Source organism: Scylla paramamosain, chromosome 23, assembly GCF_035594125.1.
Source record: "Scylla paramamosain isolate STU-SP2022 chromosome 23, ASM3559412v1, whole genome shotgun sequence".
Taxonomy (NCBI): Eukaryota; Metazoa; Arthropoda; class Malacostraca; order Decapoda; family Portunidae; genus Scylla; species Scylla paramamosain.
This window is the reverse complement of record NC_087173.1, coordinates 594,328-614,816: the sequence shown is the minus strand read 5'-3', so window position 1 is coordinate 614,816 and position 20,489 is coordinate 594,328. Positions and strand designations below refer to the sequence as shown.

Sequence of the window (20,489 nt, the reverse complement as noted above, 5' to 3'; positions counted from 1 at the left end):
TCTTCTTCGAGGGATATCACTCTCTGCATCCTTCTCTTCTTCCTCTTCTTCAAAGGATATCACTCTGCATCCTTCTCTTCCTTTTCTTCTTCATTCTGCATCCTTCTCATCCTCTTCTTCACAATGCATTCTTTTTTTCCTCTTCGTCTAAGGATATCACTCTTTGCATCATTTGCTTCATCTTTTTGTTCACTTCCTCCTCTTCTTCGAGGAATATCACTCTCTGCATCCTTCTCTTCCTCTCTGTATCTTTCTCTTCCTCCTCTTCTTCGAGAGATATCACTCTCTGCATCCTTCTCTTCCTCCTCTTCTTCGAGAGATATCACTCTCTGCATCCTTCTCTTCCTCCTCTTTTTCGAGGGATATCACTCTCTGCATCCTTCTCTTCCTTCTCTTCTTCGAGGGATATCACTCTCTGCATCCTTCTCTTCCTCCTCTTCTTCGAGGGATATCACTCTCTGCATCCTTCTCTTCCTTCTCTTCTTCGAGGGATATCACTCTCTGCATCCTTCTCTTCCTCCTCTTCTTCGAGGGATATCACTCTGCATGCTTCTCTTCCTCTTCACAATGCATTCATTTTTTACTCTTCTTCTAAGGATATCACTCTTTGCATCATTTTCTTCATCTTTTTTGTTCACTCTACATCCTTCTTTTCCTCCACTTTTTCGAGGGATATCACTCTCTCTATCCTTTTTCTTCTCTTCTTCATGGAATATCATTCGTTGCATCCTTCTCTTCCTCCTCTTTTTCGGAGGATATCACTCTGCATCCTTCTCTTCCTCTTCTTCTTCACTCTGCATCCTTCTCTTCCTCTTCTTCACTATGCATTCTTTTTTTCCTTTTCTTCCAAGGATATCACTTTCTGCATCGTTTTCTTCTTTTTTTCACTCTGCATCCTTATCTTCCTCCTCTTCTTCGCGGGATATCACTATCATTCCTACTTCTTCTCCTCTTCTTTCGGGAATATCATTCTCTGCATCCTTCTCTCCTATCTCTTTATCGGAGGATACCACTTTCTGCATCTTTCTCTTTCTCCTCTTTTTCGGAGCATATAACTTCTTGGAATGAATATCACTCTCTGCATCCTTCTCATCCTCCTCTTCTTCGTTGGATATCTCTCTCTCTGCATCCATTTCTTGCTCCTCTTTTTCGATGGATATCACTTCTCTTTTCCCTTTTTCACTTTTCATTCATCTCTTCCCTCCCTACTTCTGGGTAATTAACACTTTCTGCATACTTCTCTTTCTTCTGTTCTTCGAGGGATGTCTCTCTTCCTCTTCTTCTTCGACAGACATGTCACTCTCGACTTGCTCTGCTTTTTATCCTAGTCTTTGGAGGACGCGTCGCTCTTGGCTCCTATTCGCCTTTGTTGCTCTCGTGCTCAGCCTCGCCTGCTCTTCTTACTGGCTCCAGCCCCTTCCTCCTCTTTGCTCCGCTTTCGTTTCTCCTTCCTCTCTCTGCTTCCTCTCTCTGATGTCGCCTCCACCTCAGCGTCTGACGCCTGTTCTTCCTCCTCTTCTGACCCGCCATTTTCGCTCGTTGTTTCCTCCTCCTCTTCGTATTCAGAGTCTTTCTCCTCTTCTTCGTATTCGAAATCTTCTTTTTCGGATATTTCTTCTTCCTCCTCGTCTTCAGACTCTTCTTTCTCCTTTTCGTCTTCGTAGTCGTCCTCCTGTTCTTTGTGTTCATAGTTTTCGTCATTGTCATCGTGTTCCGATTCTTCTTCCCTTTTTTCGTCTTCCGAATCTTTTTCATTTTTTTACCACGTTGTGTAAACTCTTTTTTCTCTTCTTCCTCTCTCTTTCTTTTGTCATGCCTTTCCTTGTGCGACCCTTCTTCATAATTTTCTTCGTCATCGGATTCTTCTCCGTCTCCCCTCATTTTCTTTCCACGTTGTGTAAATTCTTCACCATTATCCTCTTTCTCTCTCTTTCTTTTATCATGACTCTCTTCGTGCCGCCATTCTTCATCATTTTCTTCGTGTCTGGAATCTTCTCTCTCTCGTCTCATTTTCTTTTCACGTTGCTTAAATTCTTCATCCTCCTCCTGTGTCTTTCTCTTTCCATGCCTGTGTTGGTGCCGCTCTTCTCCATTAGTCTCTTCGTTTTCAGACTGTTCCTCCTCATGTTCCGCCTCTTTTTGTTCCTCCTCCTCATCTTGCTCGGAGGAGGCGTCGCTCTCGTCCTCCATGTCTGACTCGCTCGTCGCCTCGGACTCGGGTTCGTATTCGGAGTCCTGCTCTTGGGAAGTCTCTGGTTCAGACTCTTCCTCGGACGGAGTCTCCAGCTCGGAAGATTCCTCGGACACGTAGTCGCTGCAGGAAGCGGAGTCTTCATCCGTCTCCGTCTCGTAATCTGGGTCGTGTTCGTACGCCCCATACACACGTTCCTCTTCTTCGTCAGAACTCTCTTCCGTGCATTCGCTGTGCTCGCTGCTCTCTTCCTCATGAACGTCGTCTTGTAAATCTTCTTCCTCGTCCTCATCAGAACTGTAGACTCTTGCTTGTCGTCGCCGCCTCTTCTGATACCTCTTGCGCCTCTCCTCTTCCTGCTTCCTTCTCCTCTTGTCGTTCCCTCGTTCTCTGTGATGGCTGTGTTCGTGGTGCTCTTCTTCCCTCCTTCTCTTGTGCTCCCTCTTCCTGCAGCTGTCGTCCCTCTTCCTCTTTTTCTCTCGCTGGCGGCACTCTCTGTCGTACGCGTTTTTCTTCTTGGGGTCGCAGAGCGTCTCCACGGCGGCCTGGATACGCTGGAACTTGACCGTCGCCTCCCGCACGCTGGCCGGGTTCTTGTCCGGGTGGTGGAGGAGGGCGAGCCGCCGGTACGCTTTCCTGATTTCCTCGGGCGTGGCGCCGCGGCTCACGCCGAGGAGTGTGTAGTAATCGCTGTTGTTGTTGTTGTCACTTGATGCCATAGCAGTTTATTCTGTCTCTGTTAGGCGGGTGTAAGTATACCCTTTCTCTATATTCTGCCTGTGTTAGGCGGGTGTAGGTATTCCCTTTCTCAGTACCTGACATGGTTTGAGTGTTGAAACTGTCTTGGAGAGAGAGGTAGGAGTTAGGAAAGAGGGAGAGTGTTTCCAGCCAATCAGCATTCACCTTGCCATTGTGACTCCCACCAATCAGCGTTCTCTTTGCCATAATGACCACCACCAATATTAGATGAAGGTACTCGAAGATAAACCTTGCTTATTGGAAAACATAAACTTATTGGAAAACAAAGCGTTTGATTGAAGTGTTGTAAAATAAATCTGCTAGCAATGAAAGCCTTGTTGGGCCAAAAAGTCGCTTTAACATCACGTGATGTATGATGAGGCGTAGGAGACGGCAATAGACGTGACACAGACCAGAGAGGGTCAAGATGGGCAAGCTGGAAAGTTTTCGCAAATTTAGAGCCTAACAGTCCAGAATAAAATTTCAGTGTATTGACAGATGTAGCATTGCGTACTTGTAGGATGTGCTTTCTCATTGAATACTAATTGTGTGAACAAATTCCATTCGGAAATGTAATGCGAAGTGTTTGGAGATACTTAATGTAATTTATGTGAAAGCATATAAATCCAATTTTAAGGAACTTTTTTTTGTCACATAGTTACATAGAAAAACAAGCCAAAACAGACCTTGCGATCCTTACGACGTTACCTGACCTAGGACTACTAAGGTGATTGTAGTAGAAAGGACAGTAAAGCAGAAGGCTCTCTCCACACCTCCACTCCGTCCGGCATAAGCGGTACAGAAAAACGGGTCGCAAAAAAGTTTTTGTGGTTAGGAAAGGAAAAACCCGAAGGAAAATTTTATAGGTAAGAAAGAAAACAGATGGAATGAGGTGCCCCCATTTCTTGAAGGCAAGGCAAGATATTTGACAAGACGGCGTTTGAAAGTCTCTACGGTATTAAAGTCTATCACGTCTCGAGGAGGCTTATTCCATAGATTTATTACTCGGTGGAAAAAAAAAAAAAAATTGATTCATGAGAGCTAATAGATTTTCCAACAATTATGTAACTGTTTCCTCGCGTGAAATTTGAAGAGTCTATCGTGAAATATTTACTGCATTCCATGTTACCAATGCCTTTAATGATTTGAAACACCTGTATTAAGTCACCTCTTAGGCTTGTTTGTTTCAGTGGGAAAAGATTTAATTCTTTAAGACGCTCTTCGTATGATTTTTTTTTTTTATAACTCTACGCTAAATTCGTTTTAAATTTTATTTTATTTTTTTTCTGGTAATAGGAGCACCATACCTGAGCGCACTATTCCAAAAGGGAACTGACTAAAAAGTTATACAAAGTGAGGATTGTATCCTTAGATTTATATTCAAAAGATTATTATTTTACCCGCTTTCTTTTACCCGCAATTATTTTACCCGCTTTCTTTACGCCTTCTGAACATTGTTGCCTATGTTTTAAGCAACTCGCAATTATTTTACCCGCTTTCTTTACGTCTTCTGAACATTGTTGCCTATGTTTTAAGCAACTCGCAATTATTTTACCCGCTTTCTTTACGCCTTCTGAACATTGTTGCCTATGTTTTAAGCAACTCGATATTATTCCTTCTAAATAATTTCCGCAGTCAAGCCTTTTAAGCTGCGTATTATTTTAAATATACTTTGCTTTCTCGTTTCTATACCCTATGTGAAGCACGCTGCACCTATCCGCATTAAAACTCATTTGTCTCCAGGTTTGTCTCCACTCTGACAAAAAAAATGTCGTTTTTGGATTTCTATTACTTGTTCTTCAGAGACTACGGAATTCGCTCTTTTGGTGCCATCAGCAAACTTTGTTATTATACTGGCAACACCCTCATCGATGTCGTTTATATAAATGTGAAGAGAACAGGTCCTAAGACTGATCCCTGTGCCACCTCGCTGGTTATGTTAGTCCACTTGGATGATTTTCCATTTATTACTACTCTTTGTTTACGGTTGTTTAGCCAGTTTTCAACCCATCTCAACACGTCGCATTGCTTACCGTGTGATTTTAGTTTAATCAGTAAATGTTTGTGGGGGACATTGTCAAAGGCGTTTTGAAAATCAAGATATATTATATCTACTGCTTTACTCTCATCATATTGGTTCAGAATATCATAGGAGAAATCTAAGAGGCTCTTCAAACAAGAGCATTTGCAGCGGAAGTCGTGTTGAGTATTTTTTAGTAAGTTGTTTTCTTCTAAGTGATTAACGAGTTTATCTCTTATTAGTGTTTCAAGCATTTAACTTACGATTGAATTAAGCTGATTAGCCGGTAATTACATGGTAAAGATGTAATGCCTTTTTTTTAAATCAAGAGTTACGTTAGCAAGCTTCCACTCATCTGGCACTGTACCGGACTGCAGGGATTTATTGAACAATATGATCAATGGTTTAACTATTTCGGATTTCGGTTTTAATATGCGGGGTGAGATCATGGCAGACGCAGGTGACGTTCTTACTTTAAGTTTATCAATCCATTTTGACAAGTCAATTTCTGATATACTGATGCTGCTTAGGACGTCGTTGTTATTAAATTGTGCTGCTGGCACCGTAGGGATGTCACTGAGGTCTTCTACTGTAAATACTGAGGCAAAGAAAGTGTTTAGAATATTACTAATTTACTCCTCGTCGTTGGTGTAATATACATTATCGTCAATTATGGGTCCAATAGTTGAAGTAATCATTCTATTTTGCCTTAAAAAGGTTTAAAATTCCTTTTTGTTCGTTTAACTCTGGTTCACAACATCTAACTCGGTAAACATTTTGGTGTGTTTCATTAACCTCTTTGCTTTACGTCTTAACTCAAGGAATCTACTACGTTCCTCGTTATTATTAAAGAATTTTAATTTGTTATAAGCATCCCTCTTAACGCGCAAGCATTCAGCTGTCTGAGTGTTCCAACACTTAGGCTTAACGTTTTGAGTGGGACGACGATTGCACTGCTCTTAAGTATCTATCCATGAAAAATTTCCAGTGAGCATCAATATCTGCCGTGGTACGTGAGTGAGTCCTGTCCATTTCCTTAAATACCGTTTTGATTTAATAGAAATTTGTTTTTCTGTAGACAGAGAGTTTCCTTTGTTTTTATTTAGGTCCTTAGGCATGAAGTTCTTCTCTATTTTTGTCTTTTTACTCTTTGTTCTTCCTTTTTTCTTACGACTCTATGTCTTTCCATTCTCGGTCTTCTCTCATTTACTGTTGACGTTGTCTAAACCCTTCTTCATCCTCCTGCTGTCTCTCTCTTTTGTCGTTCCCCTTCTCGTGTCGCATTTCTTCATCATTCTTTTCTTTTTCAGACTCCTGCTATTCATGTCCAGATTAAGTGTTACTCTGGATCTTATCTTCCTCTTATCTTTTCGAACGATATCACTCTCTACATCTTCCTCTTCTTCACTATGCGTCCTTCTCTTCTTTCTCTTATTCTGGGAATATCATCTCCATCCACCTCATCCTCCTTTTTTTTCTGAAGATACCACTCTCTGCATCCTTCTCCACTTCTTCGGGGAATATCATTATTTGCATCCTTCTCTTCTTCCTCTTCTTCGAGGGATATCACTCTACATCCTTCTCTTCCTCCTCTTCTTCGGGGAATATCATTCTTTGCATCCTTCTCTTCTTCCTCTTCTTCGAGGGATATCACTCTGCATCCTTCTCTTCCTTCTCTTCTTCGAGGGATATCACTCTCTGCATCCTTCTCTTCTTCCTCTTCTTCGAGGGATATCACCCTCTGTATCCTTCTCTTCCTTCTCTTCTTCGAGGGATATCACTCTCTGCATCCTTCTCTTCCTCCTCTTCTTCGAGGGATATCACTCTGCATCCTTCTATTCCTCCTCTTCTTCGAGGGATATCACTCTGCATCCTTCTATTCCTCCTCTTCTTCGAGAATATCACTCTGCATCCTTCTCTTCCTCTTCTTCTTCGAAGGATATCACTCTGCATCCTTCTCTTCCTCCTCTTCTTCGAGGGATATCACTATCATTCCTTCTTCTTCTCCTCTTCTTTCGGGAATATCATTCTCTGCATCCTTCTCTCCTATCTCTTTATCGGAGGACACCACTTTCTGCATCTTTCTCTTTCTCCTCTTTTTCGGAGCATATAACTTCTTGGAATGAATATCACTCTCTGCATCCTTCTCATCCTCCTCTTCTTCGTTGGATATCTCTCTCTGCATCCATTTCTTGCTCCTCTTTTTCGATGGATATCACTTCTCTTTTCCCTTTTCTTCACTTTTCATTCATCTCTTCCCCCCTACTTCTGAGTAATTGTCACTTTCTGCATACTTTTCTTCCCTCTCTTCTTCGAGGGATGTCTCTTTCTTCCTCCTTTTCTTCAGGAGCATGTCACTCTCGGCTTCTTCTGTTTCTCATCCTAGTCTTTGGAGGACGCGTCGCTCTTGGCTCCTATTCGCCTTTCTCGCTCTCGTTCCTCGCCTGCTCTTCTTACTGGATCCAGCCCCTTCCTCTTCTTTGCTCGGCTTTCGTTTCTGCTTCCTCTCATGCCCATCCTCTTCTTCTATCTCACATTCTGATGTCGCCTCCACCTCAGCGTCTGACGCCTCCTCTTCCTCCTCTTCTCACCCGCCATTTTCGCTCGTTGTTTCCTCCTTCTCTTCGTATGCAGTGTCTTTCTCCTCTCCTTCGTATTCGACTTCTTCTTTTTTCATATATTTCTTCCTCCTCCTCGTCTTCAGACTCTTCTTTCTCCCTTTCGTCTTCTTAGTCGTCCTCCTGTTCTTTGTGTTCATAGTTTTCGTCACTGTCATCGTCATCCGATTCTTCTTTCCTTTTTTCGTCTTCCCAATCTTCTTGGTTTGTTTCATTTTTTTTTTCCACGTTGTGTAAACTCTTTTTCCTCTTCTTCCTCTCTCTTTCTTTTGTCATGCCTTTCCTCGTGCGACCCTTCTTCATAATTTTCTTCGTTATCGGATTCTTCTCCGTCTCCTTTCATTTCCTTTCCACGTTGTGTAAATTCTTCCCCATCATCCTTTTTCTCTCTCTTTCTTTTATCATGACTCTCTTTGTGCCGCCATTCTTCATCATTTTCTTCGTGTTTGGAGTCTTCTCTCTCTCCTTCTTTTCACGTTGCTTAAATTCTTCATCTTCTTCCTGTCTCTTTCTCTTTCCATGCCTGTGTTGGTGCCGCTCTTCTTCATTAGTCTCTTCGCTTTCAGACTGTTCCTTCTCATGTTCCGGCTCTTCTTGTTCCTCCTCCTCGTCTTGCTCGAAGGAGGCGTCCCTCTCGTCCTCCATGTCTGACTCGCTCGTCGCCTCTGACTCGGGTTCGTATTCGTAGTCCTGCTTGAGGTAAGACTCTGGCGCAGATTCTTCCTCGGATGGAGTCTCCAGTTCGGACGATTCCTCGGGCACGTAGTCGCTGCAGGAAGCGGAGTCTTCATCCGTCTCCGTCTCGTAATCTGGGTCGTGTTCGTACGCCCCATACACATGTTCCTCTTCTTCGTCAGAACTCTCTTCCGTGCATTCGTTGTGCTCGCTGCGCTCTTCCTCATGAACGTCGTCTTATAAATCTTCTTCCTCGTCCTCATCAGAACTGTAGACTTGCCATCGCCGCCTCTTCTGATTCCTCTTGCGCCTCTCCTCCTACCTTGATCTCCATCCAACCGTTTCCTCGCTTATAATTTAAAGAGTATATTGTGAAATATGAACAACAGTCCATGTTTTCATGTCTTTGATGATTTGAATCATCTGTATTAGTCATCTTTGTGTTAATGGGACTATATTGTCTGGCATGGAGGCGTACATTCCTCACTCTTTTTCTCGTCCTAAACCTTCTAAACCTTGGTTTAACACAGCTTGTTCTCGTGCTATACATGATAGAGAAGTGGCCCACAAAAGGTACTTAAGCCTTCCATCACCAGAATCTCATGCACTTTATATTTCTGCCCCGAACCATGCCAAGTCTGTTCTCCAACTAGCCAAAAACTCCTTCATTAACAGAAAATGTCAAGACCTTTCAAGATCTAACTCCCCTCGTGATTTCTGGCATCTAGCCAAAAATATTTCCAATAACTTTGCTTCTTCTTTTTTCCCTCCTCTATTTCAACCAGATGGCACCACTGCTATCACATCTATTTCTAAAGCTGAACTCTTCAACCTTTTCTAAAAAACCTTTTCTAAAAAACTCTACCTTGGACGATTCTGGGCTTGTTCCTCCCTCTCCTCCATCCTCTGACTACTTCATGCCACGTATTAAAATTCTTCGCAATGATGTTTTCCATGCCCTCGCTGGCCTAAACCCTCGGAAGGCTTATGGACCTGATGGAGTCCCTCCTATTGTTCTCCGAAACTGTGCCTCCGTGCTTGCACCTTGCCTAGTCAAACTCTTTCAGCTCTGTCTGTCAACATCTACCTTTCCTTCTTGCTGGAAGTTTGCCTACATTCAACCTGTTCCTAAAAAGGGTGACCATTCTAATCCCTCAAACTACCGTCCTATTGCTTTAATTTCCTGTCTATCTAAAGTTTTTGAATCTATCCTCAACAGGAAGATTCTTAAACATCTATCACTTCACAATCTTCTATCTGATCGCCAGTATGGGTTCTGTCAAGGCTGCTCTACTGGTGATCTTCTGGCTTTCCTTACTGAGTCTTGGTCATCCTGTTTTAGAGATTTTGGTGAAACTTTTGCTGCTGCCTTGGACATATCAAAAGCCTTTGATAGAGTCTTGGCACAAAGCTTTGATTTCCAAACTACCCTCCTACGGTTTCTATCCTTCTCTCTTTAACTTCATCTCAAGTTTCCTTTCTGACCGTACTATTGCTGCTGTGGTAGACGGTCACTGTTCTTCTCCTAAATCTATTAACAGTGGTGTTCCTCAGGGTTCTGTCCTGTCGCCCACTCTCTTATTATTATTCATTAATGATCTTCTAAACCAAACTTCTTGTCCTATCCACTCCTACGCTGATGATACCACCCTGCACTTTTCCACGTCTTTTCATAGACGTCCAACCCTTCAGGAGGTAAACATATCACGCAGGGAAGCCACAGAACACTTGACTTCTGATCTTTCTAAAATTTCTGATTAGGGCAGAGCAAACTTGGTATTGTTCAATGCCTCAAAAACTCAATTCCTCCATCTATTAACTCGACACAACCTTCCAGACAACTATCCCCTCTTCTTCAATGACACTCAACTTTCCCCCTCTTCTACACTAAACATCCTTGGTCTGTCCTTTACTTATAATCTGAACTGGAAAATTCACATCTCATCTCTAGCTAAAACAGCTTCTATGAAGTTAGGTGTTCTGAGACGTCTCCGCCAGTTTTTCTCACCCCCCCCAGCTGCTAACTCTGTACAAGGGCCTTATCCGTCCATGTACGGAGTATGCTTCACATGTCTAGGGGGGTTCCACTCATACTGCTCTTCTAGACAGGGTGGAATCAAAAGCTTTTCTCTCTCCTCTAACTGACTGTCTTCAGTCTCTCTCTCACCGCCGCAATGATGCATATCTAGCTGTCTTCTACCGCTAACATGCTACATGCTAACTGCTCTTCTGATCTTGCTAACTGCTTGCCTCCCCTCCTTCCGCGGCCTCGCTGTACAAGACTTCTTCTTTCTCTCACCCTTATTCTGTCCACCTCTCTAACGCAAGAGTTAACCAGTATTCTCAATCATTCATCCCTTTCTCTGGTAAACTCTGGAACTCCTTGCCTGCTTCTGTATTTCCACCTTCCTATGACTTGAATTCCTTCAAGAGGGAGGTTTCATGACACTTATTCATCAATTTTTGACTACTGCTTTGATCCTTTTATGGCACTGGCATTTCAGTGGGCATATTTTTTTATTGTATTTGTTGCCCTTGGCCAGTGTCCTTCCTACATAAAAAAAAAAATATTTAGTTCTTTAAGACGCTCTTCGTATGATTTGTTTCTTAGGCTTGGTATCATTTTTGTTACTCTACGCTAAACACCTTGTAATTTATCAATGTCTATCTGGTAAGAGGGCACCATGCCTGAACGCAATATTACCAAAATATTAAAGAATTATACAAAGTGAGATTGTTTTATATTCAAAAGATCTGCCTATTAAGCCAATTATTTTATTCGCTTTCTTTACGACTTCTGAACATTGTTGGCTAGGTTCTAAGCTACTCGATATTGCTCCTCCTAAATCAGTTTCGATGTCAAGGAAGAGAACAGGTCCTAAGACTGATCTTTGTGCCACCCCGCTGGTTACGGTAGTCCACTTGGATGCTTTTCCATTCATTACTACTTTTACACTTTTCTACGGTTTTGTACACAGTTTTCAACTCATCTCAACACGTCGCCTTGGATGGCGTGTGATTTTAGTTTCATTACTAAGCGTTTGCTGGGGACTTCGTTGAAAGAGTTTTGAAAATCAAGATATATTATATCTACCGCTTTATTCTCATCATACTGGTTCAGAATATCATAGGAGAAATCTAAGAGTCTCTTCAAACAAGAGAATTTGTTTCGTAAGTCGTGTTGAGTATTTTTAGTAAGTTGATTTCTTATAAATGATTAACGAGTTTATCTCTCATTAGTGCTTCAAGCATTTACCTTGCGACTGAATTAAACTGATTGACCGGTAATTACATGGTAAAGATTTATTTCCTTTTTTTGAAAATCAGAGTTACGTTAGCAAGCTTCCACTCATCTGGCACTGTACCGGAGTGCAGGAATTTATTGGACAATACGATTAGTGGTTTACCCAGTTCAGATTTCGCTTCTTTTAAGACGCGGGGTGCGATCTTGTCAGGCGCGGGTTACCTGCTTGCTTTAGGGTTATCAATGCATTTCGACAAGTCACTAAGTAGCATCATACTGATGCTACTTAGGAGGTCGTTCGTATTATTTTGGAATGCTGTCACTGTAGGGATGTCACCCAGGTCTTCTACTGTAAATACTGAGGCAATCATAGTGTTTAGAATGTTACTAATTTGCTCCTCGTCGTTGGTGTAATCTCCATTATCGTCAATTAATGGTCCAATAGTTGAAGTAATCACTCCCAATTGCCTGATAAAGCTATAAAATTAATACACTTACGTTTTTCTCTGGTTCACAACATGTAACTCGGTGAACCTTTTGGTGTGTTCGATTAACCTCTTTGCTTTACGTCTTAACTCAAGGAATCTACTGCGTTTGTTATGGGCATCCCTCTTGGCGCGCAAGCATTCAGCTGTCTGAGTGTTCCACCACTTAGGCTTAACGTTTTGAGTGGGACGACGATTTTTCATAGGTACGCACTCTTGCACTGCTCTTAAGTATCTATCCATGAAAAATTTCTAGTGAGCTTTAATATCTGCGGTGGTACGTGAGTGAGTCCAGTCCATTTGGTTAAGTACTGATTTTTGTTAATAAAAATATCTTTTCCTGTAGTTAGGGTTGAGTCCTTAGGCATCATGTTTCTCTTTCTTTTCCTCTTTTTTTGTCTTCCTACTCCTCGTCCTTCTATTCTTCTTCCGACTCTATGTCTATCGATTCTCTGTCTCTTCTCATTTAGTTTTGACACTTCTTCATCACCTCCTGCGTCTTTCTTTTGACGTGCCCCTTCTCTTATCGCATTTCTTCATCATTCTTTTTTTTTTTTTTAGACAGTTCCTTCTCTTCTTCATGACCAGATTAAGTTTTACTCTGTATCTTATCTTCCTCATCTTCTTGGAGGGACACTCTCTGCATCAATCCCTTTCTCCTCTTCTTCTCCCTGCATTCTTCTCTTCCCTCTCTTCTTCACACTGCATCCTTCTCTTCCTCCTCTTCCTCGAAGGATATCACTCTCTCCATCCTTGTCTTCCTCCTCTTCTTCACTCTGCATCTTTCTCTTCCTCTTCATCTTCACTCTACATCCTTCTCTTACTCTTCTTCGCTCTGCGTCCTTCTCTTCCTCCCCTATATCGAAGTATATCACTCTCTCCATCCTTCTCTTCCTCCTCCTTTTCGGAGGATATCACTCTCTGCATCCATCTCTTTCTCCTCTTCTTCTCTCTGCATCCTCCTCTTCTTCCTCTTCTTCACTCTGCATCCTTCTCTTTCTCCTCTTCTTTGAGGGATATCACTTTCTTTTTTTCCTGCACTTCCTCTTCTTCTTCATTCTGCATCTATCTTTTCCTGTCATCTTCACTCTGCATCCTTCTGTTCCTCTTCTTCTTCACTCTGCATTCTTCTCTTCCTCTTTTTTCACTCAGCATCCTTCTCGTCCTTCCCTTTTTCGGGGGATTTCACTCTCTGCATCCTTCTCTTTGTCCTCCTTTTTGGAGGATATCATTCTGCATCCTTCTGCTCCTCTTCTTCGTATGGATATCACTCTCTGCATCCTTCTCTTCCTCTTCTTCTTTCGAGGAATATCACTTTCTTCATCCTTCTCTTCCTCCTCTTTTTCATATGATATCACTCTCTGCATCCATTTCTTGTTCCTCTTTTTCGAGCAAAATCACTCTTTGCATCCCTTTCTTCTTCCTCTTCGCAGGATATCACACTCTGCATCCATTTCTTGCTTCTGTTTTCGAGGTATATCACTCTCTACATCAGTGCTTCACCCGACTTTTTCCAATATTTAACTGCTTTTCACATACTCTCCTCATCCACGGCCCTTCTCCCCAATCCACATCTCTTGAATACAGTGACTGTCTGTAGTCCTACATTTATTTTGGTTTATTATGAAAAAGTCTCCGGCAATAACTGTTGCTTTAATCATTTCACCTCATATATACGAGTATATTTTTTTCTGACTGGCTGTTCTAGTGTGGTGGGCCTTGGGATTTTTCTGTTAACATAGTCTTAGCTTATGGCTCCCAAAATTTTCCTGTGTGATCCCCCATTGGGCCATGACCTCCAGTTTGGAAAGCATGTCATGTCTAGAAATATTACACTTCACGCACAGGAAGCAAAAACCTGGTCACCATTACACCTGGACGATCATTATATCTATAAAAATCTAATTCATGCTCAAGTAAACATAGAAAGATACAATAAAAATTTTCCGAGCAGTTTATCTAGTATGCAAACTTCCCCGACTCCTCAATTACACAAAACCACACCTCAGTTGATGAAACACCTCTCCACACTGCCATGAATAATCCCTCTGTTTACACTTAACAAGTCAGTACTTATCACTACTTCTTACTTTCCTTTCCTGGCACTGCTCTGTCTGAGACTTGCAGGACAATGAAACAAAGTGACTGGGTATACGGTGTATTAAATCTTCTTTATTGCATAGAAGAAAAAAATAAAATAAAAGGTAAATAAATAAATAAATAAATAAATAATAATAAAAGCAACTGTCTAGGTTCAGTAAAGAAACATAACCGGCGACTCCTACCTTGATCTCCAGCCAGCGAAAAACTATAAATCTTACACAAGAATAGCAAGGTGGACAGCCCACCAACCTTTAACTCCTCCTGTCCTTCCTGTTTCCTATTCTACCTTCTATGTGAACAAACTCTTATTTCTCTTCCCACATCTCTTTTTTAACAAAAACTTAAAACTTAAAAACCTTCCTCAAACTTAGTGGAAAACAAAGCGTTTGATCGAAGTGTTGGAAAAAAAAAAATCTGCTAGCAATGAAAGCCTTGTTGGAGCAAAAAGTCGCGTTAACATTACGTGGTGTATGATGAGGCGTAGGAGTCGTGAATAGATGGGACACAGACCAGAGAGAGTCAAGGTGGTAAGCCTCACAGTTTTCGTAAATTTAGAGCCTAGCAGTCGCAATGCAGTCCAGAGTAAAATGTAAAGGTTATGTATTGACAGAGGTAGCATTGGGTACTTGTAGGATGTGCTTTTTCATTGAATACTAATTGTGTGAACAAATTCGATTCGGAAATGTAATGCAAAATGTTTGGTGACAGCTAAAATAATATATCTGGAGGAAAATTAATCCATTTTTAAGTAACATTTTGTCACATAGAGTTACATAGAAAAGCAGGCCACAAAAGACCTTGCAGTCACCAGGAGGTGACCTTACCTAGGACTACTAAGGTGATAATAGAAGAAAACGAGAGTAAAGCAGGAGGCTTTCTCCCCGATTTCACTCCCTCCGCCATAAGCCGTACAAAAAAAAAAAAAAAAGACAGGCCGAAAAGAATTACCTTAAGGGGTTAGAAAAGAAAAAAAACCGATGGAAATTTTATAGGAAAAATGGAATACCTTCTTCTTCTTTCCCTCCTCTATTTTAACCAGATGGCACCACTGCTATCACATCTATTTCTAAAGCTGACTCTTCGCTCAAACCTTTGCTAAAAACTCTACCTTGGACGATTCTGGGCTTGTTCCTCCCTCTCCTCCATCCTCTGACTACTTCATGCCACGTATTAAAATTCTTCGCAATGATGTTTTCCATGCCCTCGCTGGCCTAAACCCTCGGAAGGCTTATGGACCTGATGGGGTCCCTCCTATTGTTCTCCGAAACTGTGCCTCCGTGTTTGCACCTTGCCTAGTTAAACTCTTTCAGCTCTGTCTGTCAACATCCACCTTTCCTTCTTGCTGGAAGTTTGCCTACATTCAACCTGTTCCTAAAAAGGGTGACTGTTCTAATCCCTCAAACTACCGTTCTATTGCTTTAATTTCCTGCCTATCTAAAGTTTTTGAATCTATCCTCAACAGGAAGATTCTTAAACATCTATCACTTCACAACCTTCTATCTGATCGCCAGTATGGGTTCCATCAAGGCCACTCTACTGGCGATCTTCTGGCTTTCCTTACTGAGTCTTGGTCATCCTCTTTTAGGGATTTTGGTGAAACTTTTGCTGTTGCCTTGGAGATATCAAAAGCTTTTGATAGAGTCTGGCACAAAGCTTTGATTTCCAAACTACCCTCCTACAGTATCTATCCTTCTCTCTGTAACTTCATCTCAAGTTTCCTTTCTGACCATTCTATTGCTGCTGTGGTAGACGGTCACTGTTCTTCTCTTAAATCTATTAACAGTGGTGTTCCTCAGGGTTCTGTCCTGTCACCCACTCTCTTCTTATTATTCATTAATGATCTTCTAAACCAAACTTCTTGTCCTATCCACTCCTATGCTGATGATACCACCCTGCACTTTTCCACGTCTTTTCATAGACGTCCAACCCTTCAGGAGGTAAACATATCATGCAGGGAAGCCACAGAACGCTTGACTTCTGATCTTTCTAAAATTTCTGATTGGGGCAGAGAAACCTGGTATTGTTCAGTGCCTCAAAAACTCAATTCCTCCATATATCAACTCAACACAACCTTCCAGACAACTATCCCTTCTTTTTCGATGACACTCAACTGTCCCCCTCTTCTACACTGAACATGCTCGGTCTTTCCTATACTTTATAATCTGAACTGGAAACTTCACTTCTCATCTCTAGCTAAAACAGCTTCTATGAAGTTAGGTGTTCTGAGATGTCTCCGCCAGTTTTTCTCACCCCCCCCCCCCAGCTGCTAACTCTGTACAAGGGCCTTATCCATCCATGTATGGAGTATGCTTCACATGTCTGGGGGGGTTCCACTCATACCGCTCTTCTAGACAGGGTGGAATCAAAAGCTTTTCGTCTCATTAACTCCTCTCCTCTAACTGACTGTCTTCAGCCTCTCTCTCACCGCCGCAATGTTGCATATCTAGCTGTCTTCTACCGCTATTTTCATGCTAACTGCTCTTCTGATCTTGTTAACTGCATGCCTCCCCTCCTTCCGCGGCCTCACTGCACAAGACTTTCTTCTTTCTCTCACCCCTATTCTGTCCACCGCTCTAACGCAAGAGTTAACCAGTATTCTCAATCATTCATCCCTTTCTCTGGTAAACTCTGGAACTCCCTGCCTGCTTCTGTAGCTCCACCTTCCTATGACTTGAATTCCTTCAAGAGGGAGGTTTCAAGACACTTATTCATCAATTTTTGACCACCGCTTTGACACTTTTATGGGACTGGCATTTCAGTGGGCATATTTTTTTATTGGATTTTTGTTGCCCTTGGCCAGTGTCCTTCCTACATAAAAAAAAAAAAAAATGCAAGAAGTGTACATGGATTCAAGGCTAAACTGTATATTAAAAGATATGGAGATGGGACAGCACCGACATACCTCTTGTCTCATGAAACTGGATATTGAAGGAATGCAGAGAACAACTGGCTTATAAATTTCAGTCTAGTGGTGACATCATTATCACAGGGAAGAGTACCAAAAGACTGGAAGAGAGCAAATATTACACCAATATTCAGAGGAGGAAATAAGGAAAACCCACTAAATTATAGACCAGTTCCTTGACTAGTGTTGTAGGGAAACTATGTGAAAGAAAAATAAAGGAAGATATGGAAAGAGATAAAGTTTTGGTAAATTGTCAATTTGGATTTAGGAGGGGAAGATCATGCTCCATGAACTTATTGTTCTTTTATTCAAGAGTAGTCGACATTGTGCAGGAGAGAAATGAATGGGTGGATGGTGTCTACTTAGACGAAGAAAGCATTTGACAAAGTACCACAATTAAGATAAAAAAATTATGAAAAAATTGGAGGAAGACTGCTGGAGTGGATGGAGGATTATCTGGATGATAGAGAGACGAGAACAGTAATACAAGACCAGAATTCATCTTGGCTGAAAGTAACTAGTGGTGTCCCACAGAGGTCAGTGTTGGGACTGATAATGTTTGTAATGTATGTGAATGACATAAATGAAGAAATAGACAGTTACATGAACTTATTTGCAGATTATGCTAAACTGATGAGAAAGGTAGAAAATGTAAATGACTATGGTACTGCAAGATAATTTAAATAAGATAAAAAAGATGGAGTAAACCTTGGCAAATGGAATTCAATTTAAGTAAATGTAAAGTAATGGAGTTTGGTAAGAATAAGAAAAGAATACAATATCATTATAAGATGGATAGTGTGAAGAGAAATCAAAAGAGGAAATGGATTTGGGAATAACAATTACTGAAAATCTGACTCCAGACAGACACATTGATAAAATTACTGGAGAGATGATGAATTTGTTAAAAAGAATAAGAATGGCATTCTCATATTCAGATGAAGGAATGATAAAAAGTTGTCAATTTCCATGATAAGACCAAGATTGGAATATGTGGCAGTGGTGTGGTCTCCTCATAAAAAGAGGAATATTACAAAATTAGGGAGTACAAAGAGCAGTCGCTAAGATGGTTCTGGAGTTGAGTAAGTTGACCTATGAAGAGAGATTAAGAATGTTGGAAATTCCTACCCTTGAAAATAGGAGAGAGAGAGAGAGAGAGAGAGAGAGAGAGAGAGAGAGAGAGAGAGAGAGAGAGAGAGAGAGAGAGGGGGGGGGGGATTTAATAAATATCTATAGAATGGTAAGGAAAATGTGGACAAAGAATATTTTTTAACTTTAGACACAGAGTACAAGGGGGACACAATAAGAAGACGAAGAAAATTAACTGTAGAAGAGACATTAAGAAGTATAGTTTTCCACACAGAAGTGTGAACAAATGGAATGAACTTAGTGAAGACGTTGTAAATGCCATAACTGTCCATGCTTTTAAGACCAAACTGGATAGATATAGAAATGGGATATTATGAGATTACTCCCCTCCCATAAACCACAACTAGGTAAATACACACACAGGTCACAAGCATGCATGAGGTCATAAATTACTCAAGGAGTGATTTATCAGATGTGATAAAAAAAATTCTACAAATACCCCAACACAAAGTCGTATAGAAAAGAAAGGTTTACAAGACTCAACATGATCTGACCCATTTGCAGTCACCTTACTACTCAGTCATGAACAAAATGATACTAAGCAAAATAATCAAACAAATAAAAGAAAGGTTTATAATATTTTAAATTTTCTTGATCCACATCACACTAACACTTCTGGAAAATCTTTATCCCCTTAATAAGGATCCACTTATCTACAAGTGCCACCTCAGGGCTCCTCCCTTGATGGCCTGTAGACTGTACACAGGGACTTTTACAATACCTGAAATGCAGGGGAGTAATATGTTGTGACCCTTCTTAAAGGAGCATCTCAGACTGCTGCCTCACACCAGCATGGTCTGTGGTTGGGGAAGTGTCCTCTCCAGGCTTTACTCCAGATGCTGAGGATTGTGGAAAGATAGAGACGACTAAGTTATATAGAGGAGACTAAATTAAGGTGCCAATCTCAATAGAATATGATTATGAAGAAAGAATTTATCAAAATTTGATAAGTGTCATGAGACCATCTTCTTGAAAGAATTGAAGTTACAGGCAGGGGGAAATACAGGATCAGGCAGGGAGTTCCTAAGTTCAACAGTTAAAGGAATTAAGACTGATGATACTGGGAGGTGGACAGAATAGAAGCAAGCCTTGTGCCACGAGATCACAACAGGAGGGAAGGCAGACGGTTAAGATGATCAGAAGACCAGCTGCCATGCAAGAAACTACAGAAGATAGCAAGAGATGCAACATTGCAAGAGAGAGAGAGAGAGAGAGAGAGAGAGAGAGAGAGAGAGAGAGAGAGAGAGAGAGAGAGAGAGAGAGAGAGAGAGAGAGAGAGAGAGGCAGGCAGGCAGTCTGAAGACAGTCAGTCAGAAGAGTTGAGATGAAATGCTTTTGATTCCACTCTATCCAGCTGAGCAATATGAGTGGAGTACCCCCATACATGTGAGGCATACACCATACATGGATGGATAAGGCCCCTGTACAGAGTTAGCATTGGGTGAGAAAAACTAGCAGAGACAGCTTGGAGCACTTAACTGTTTTAGCTAGAGATGAGATGTGAAGTTTCCAGTTTAGATTACTAGTAAAGGACAGACCAAGGATGTTCAGTGTAATAGAGGGGACACTTGAGGGTCACTGAAGAGGAAGGAGTAGTTGTCTGAAAGGTTGTGTTTATTTGTTAGATGTAGAACCTGGATTCTTGAGGCACTAAACAACACTTGATTTTGCTCTCTCCCAATCACAGGTTTTAGAAAGGTCAGAAATCAGGCATTGTGTAGCTTCTCTGAGTGAATTGTTACATTTCTGAATGCTTGGACATCTGCAAAAAGATGTAGAAAGATACAGAGTGATACCATCAGCATAAGGGTGAACGTGACAACGAGTTTTGGTTAGAAAATTATTGATGAATACCAGAAAGAGTGGGTGACAGGACAGATCCCTGAGAGAAGAAGAATGGTGACCAGTTAGAAGATAACTGATGAATACCAGAAAGAGTGGGTGACAGGACAGATCCCTGAGAGGACAAGAATGGTGACCAGTTAGAAGATAACTGATGAATACCAGAAAGAGTGGGTGACAAGACAGATCCCAGAGAGGACAAGAATGGTGACCAGTTAGAAGATAATTGATGAATACCAGAAAGAGTGGGTGACAGGACAGATCCCTGAGGAACATGACTTAGGAGAAGAATGGTGACTCTATCACTGGAGCAATAGAACAGTTAGAAAAGAAACTTGAGATTAAGTTACAGAGAAGGATAAGAGAGTACAAAGAAGAGTTGGATGATGGTGTTTACAGGGCACAGCACAGACCTAGGTAATTACAGTACACATTAAATACCTGGGGACTTTTACAATACCTTAAAAGCATTCCTTACTGACAGTGGTGAGAGGCAGGGGAGTGATATGGTGTGACTTT

At 41.4% G+C, this 20,489-nt stretch overlaps 2 protein-coding genes across 2 annotated transcripts; both read right to left on the bottom strand.

Annotated features, from left to right (window-relative positions):
- Nucleotides 1–239: 239 nt before the first annotated feature.
- LOC135111974 (trichohyalin-like) lies at nucleotides 240–5,240 on the bottom strand. The gene has a single exon (XM_064025703.1). The coding sequence runs from the start codon at nucleotides 2,908–2,910 to the stop codon at nucleotides 1,357–1,359; it is 1,554 nt and encodes a 517-aa protein (XP_063881773.1). The 5' UTR covers nucleotides 2,911–5,240; the 3' UTR covers nucleotides 240–1,356.
- Nucleotides 5,241–6,891: 1,651 nt separating this feature from the next.
- LOC135112431 (cilia- and flagella-associated protein 251-like) lies at nucleotides 6,892–9,145 on the bottom strand. The gene is made up of 3 exons (XM_064026893.1): nucleotides 9,108–9,145; nucleotides 8,091–8,336; nucleotides 6,892–7,144 (listed from the first exon to the last, which is right to left on the bottom strand). Exons 1-3 carry the CDS (start codon nucleotides 9,143–9,145, stop codon nucleotides 6,892–6,894), a joined length of 537 nt encoding a protein of 178 aa, XP_063882963.1.
- Nucleotides 9,146–20,489: the final 11,344 nt, after the last annotated feature.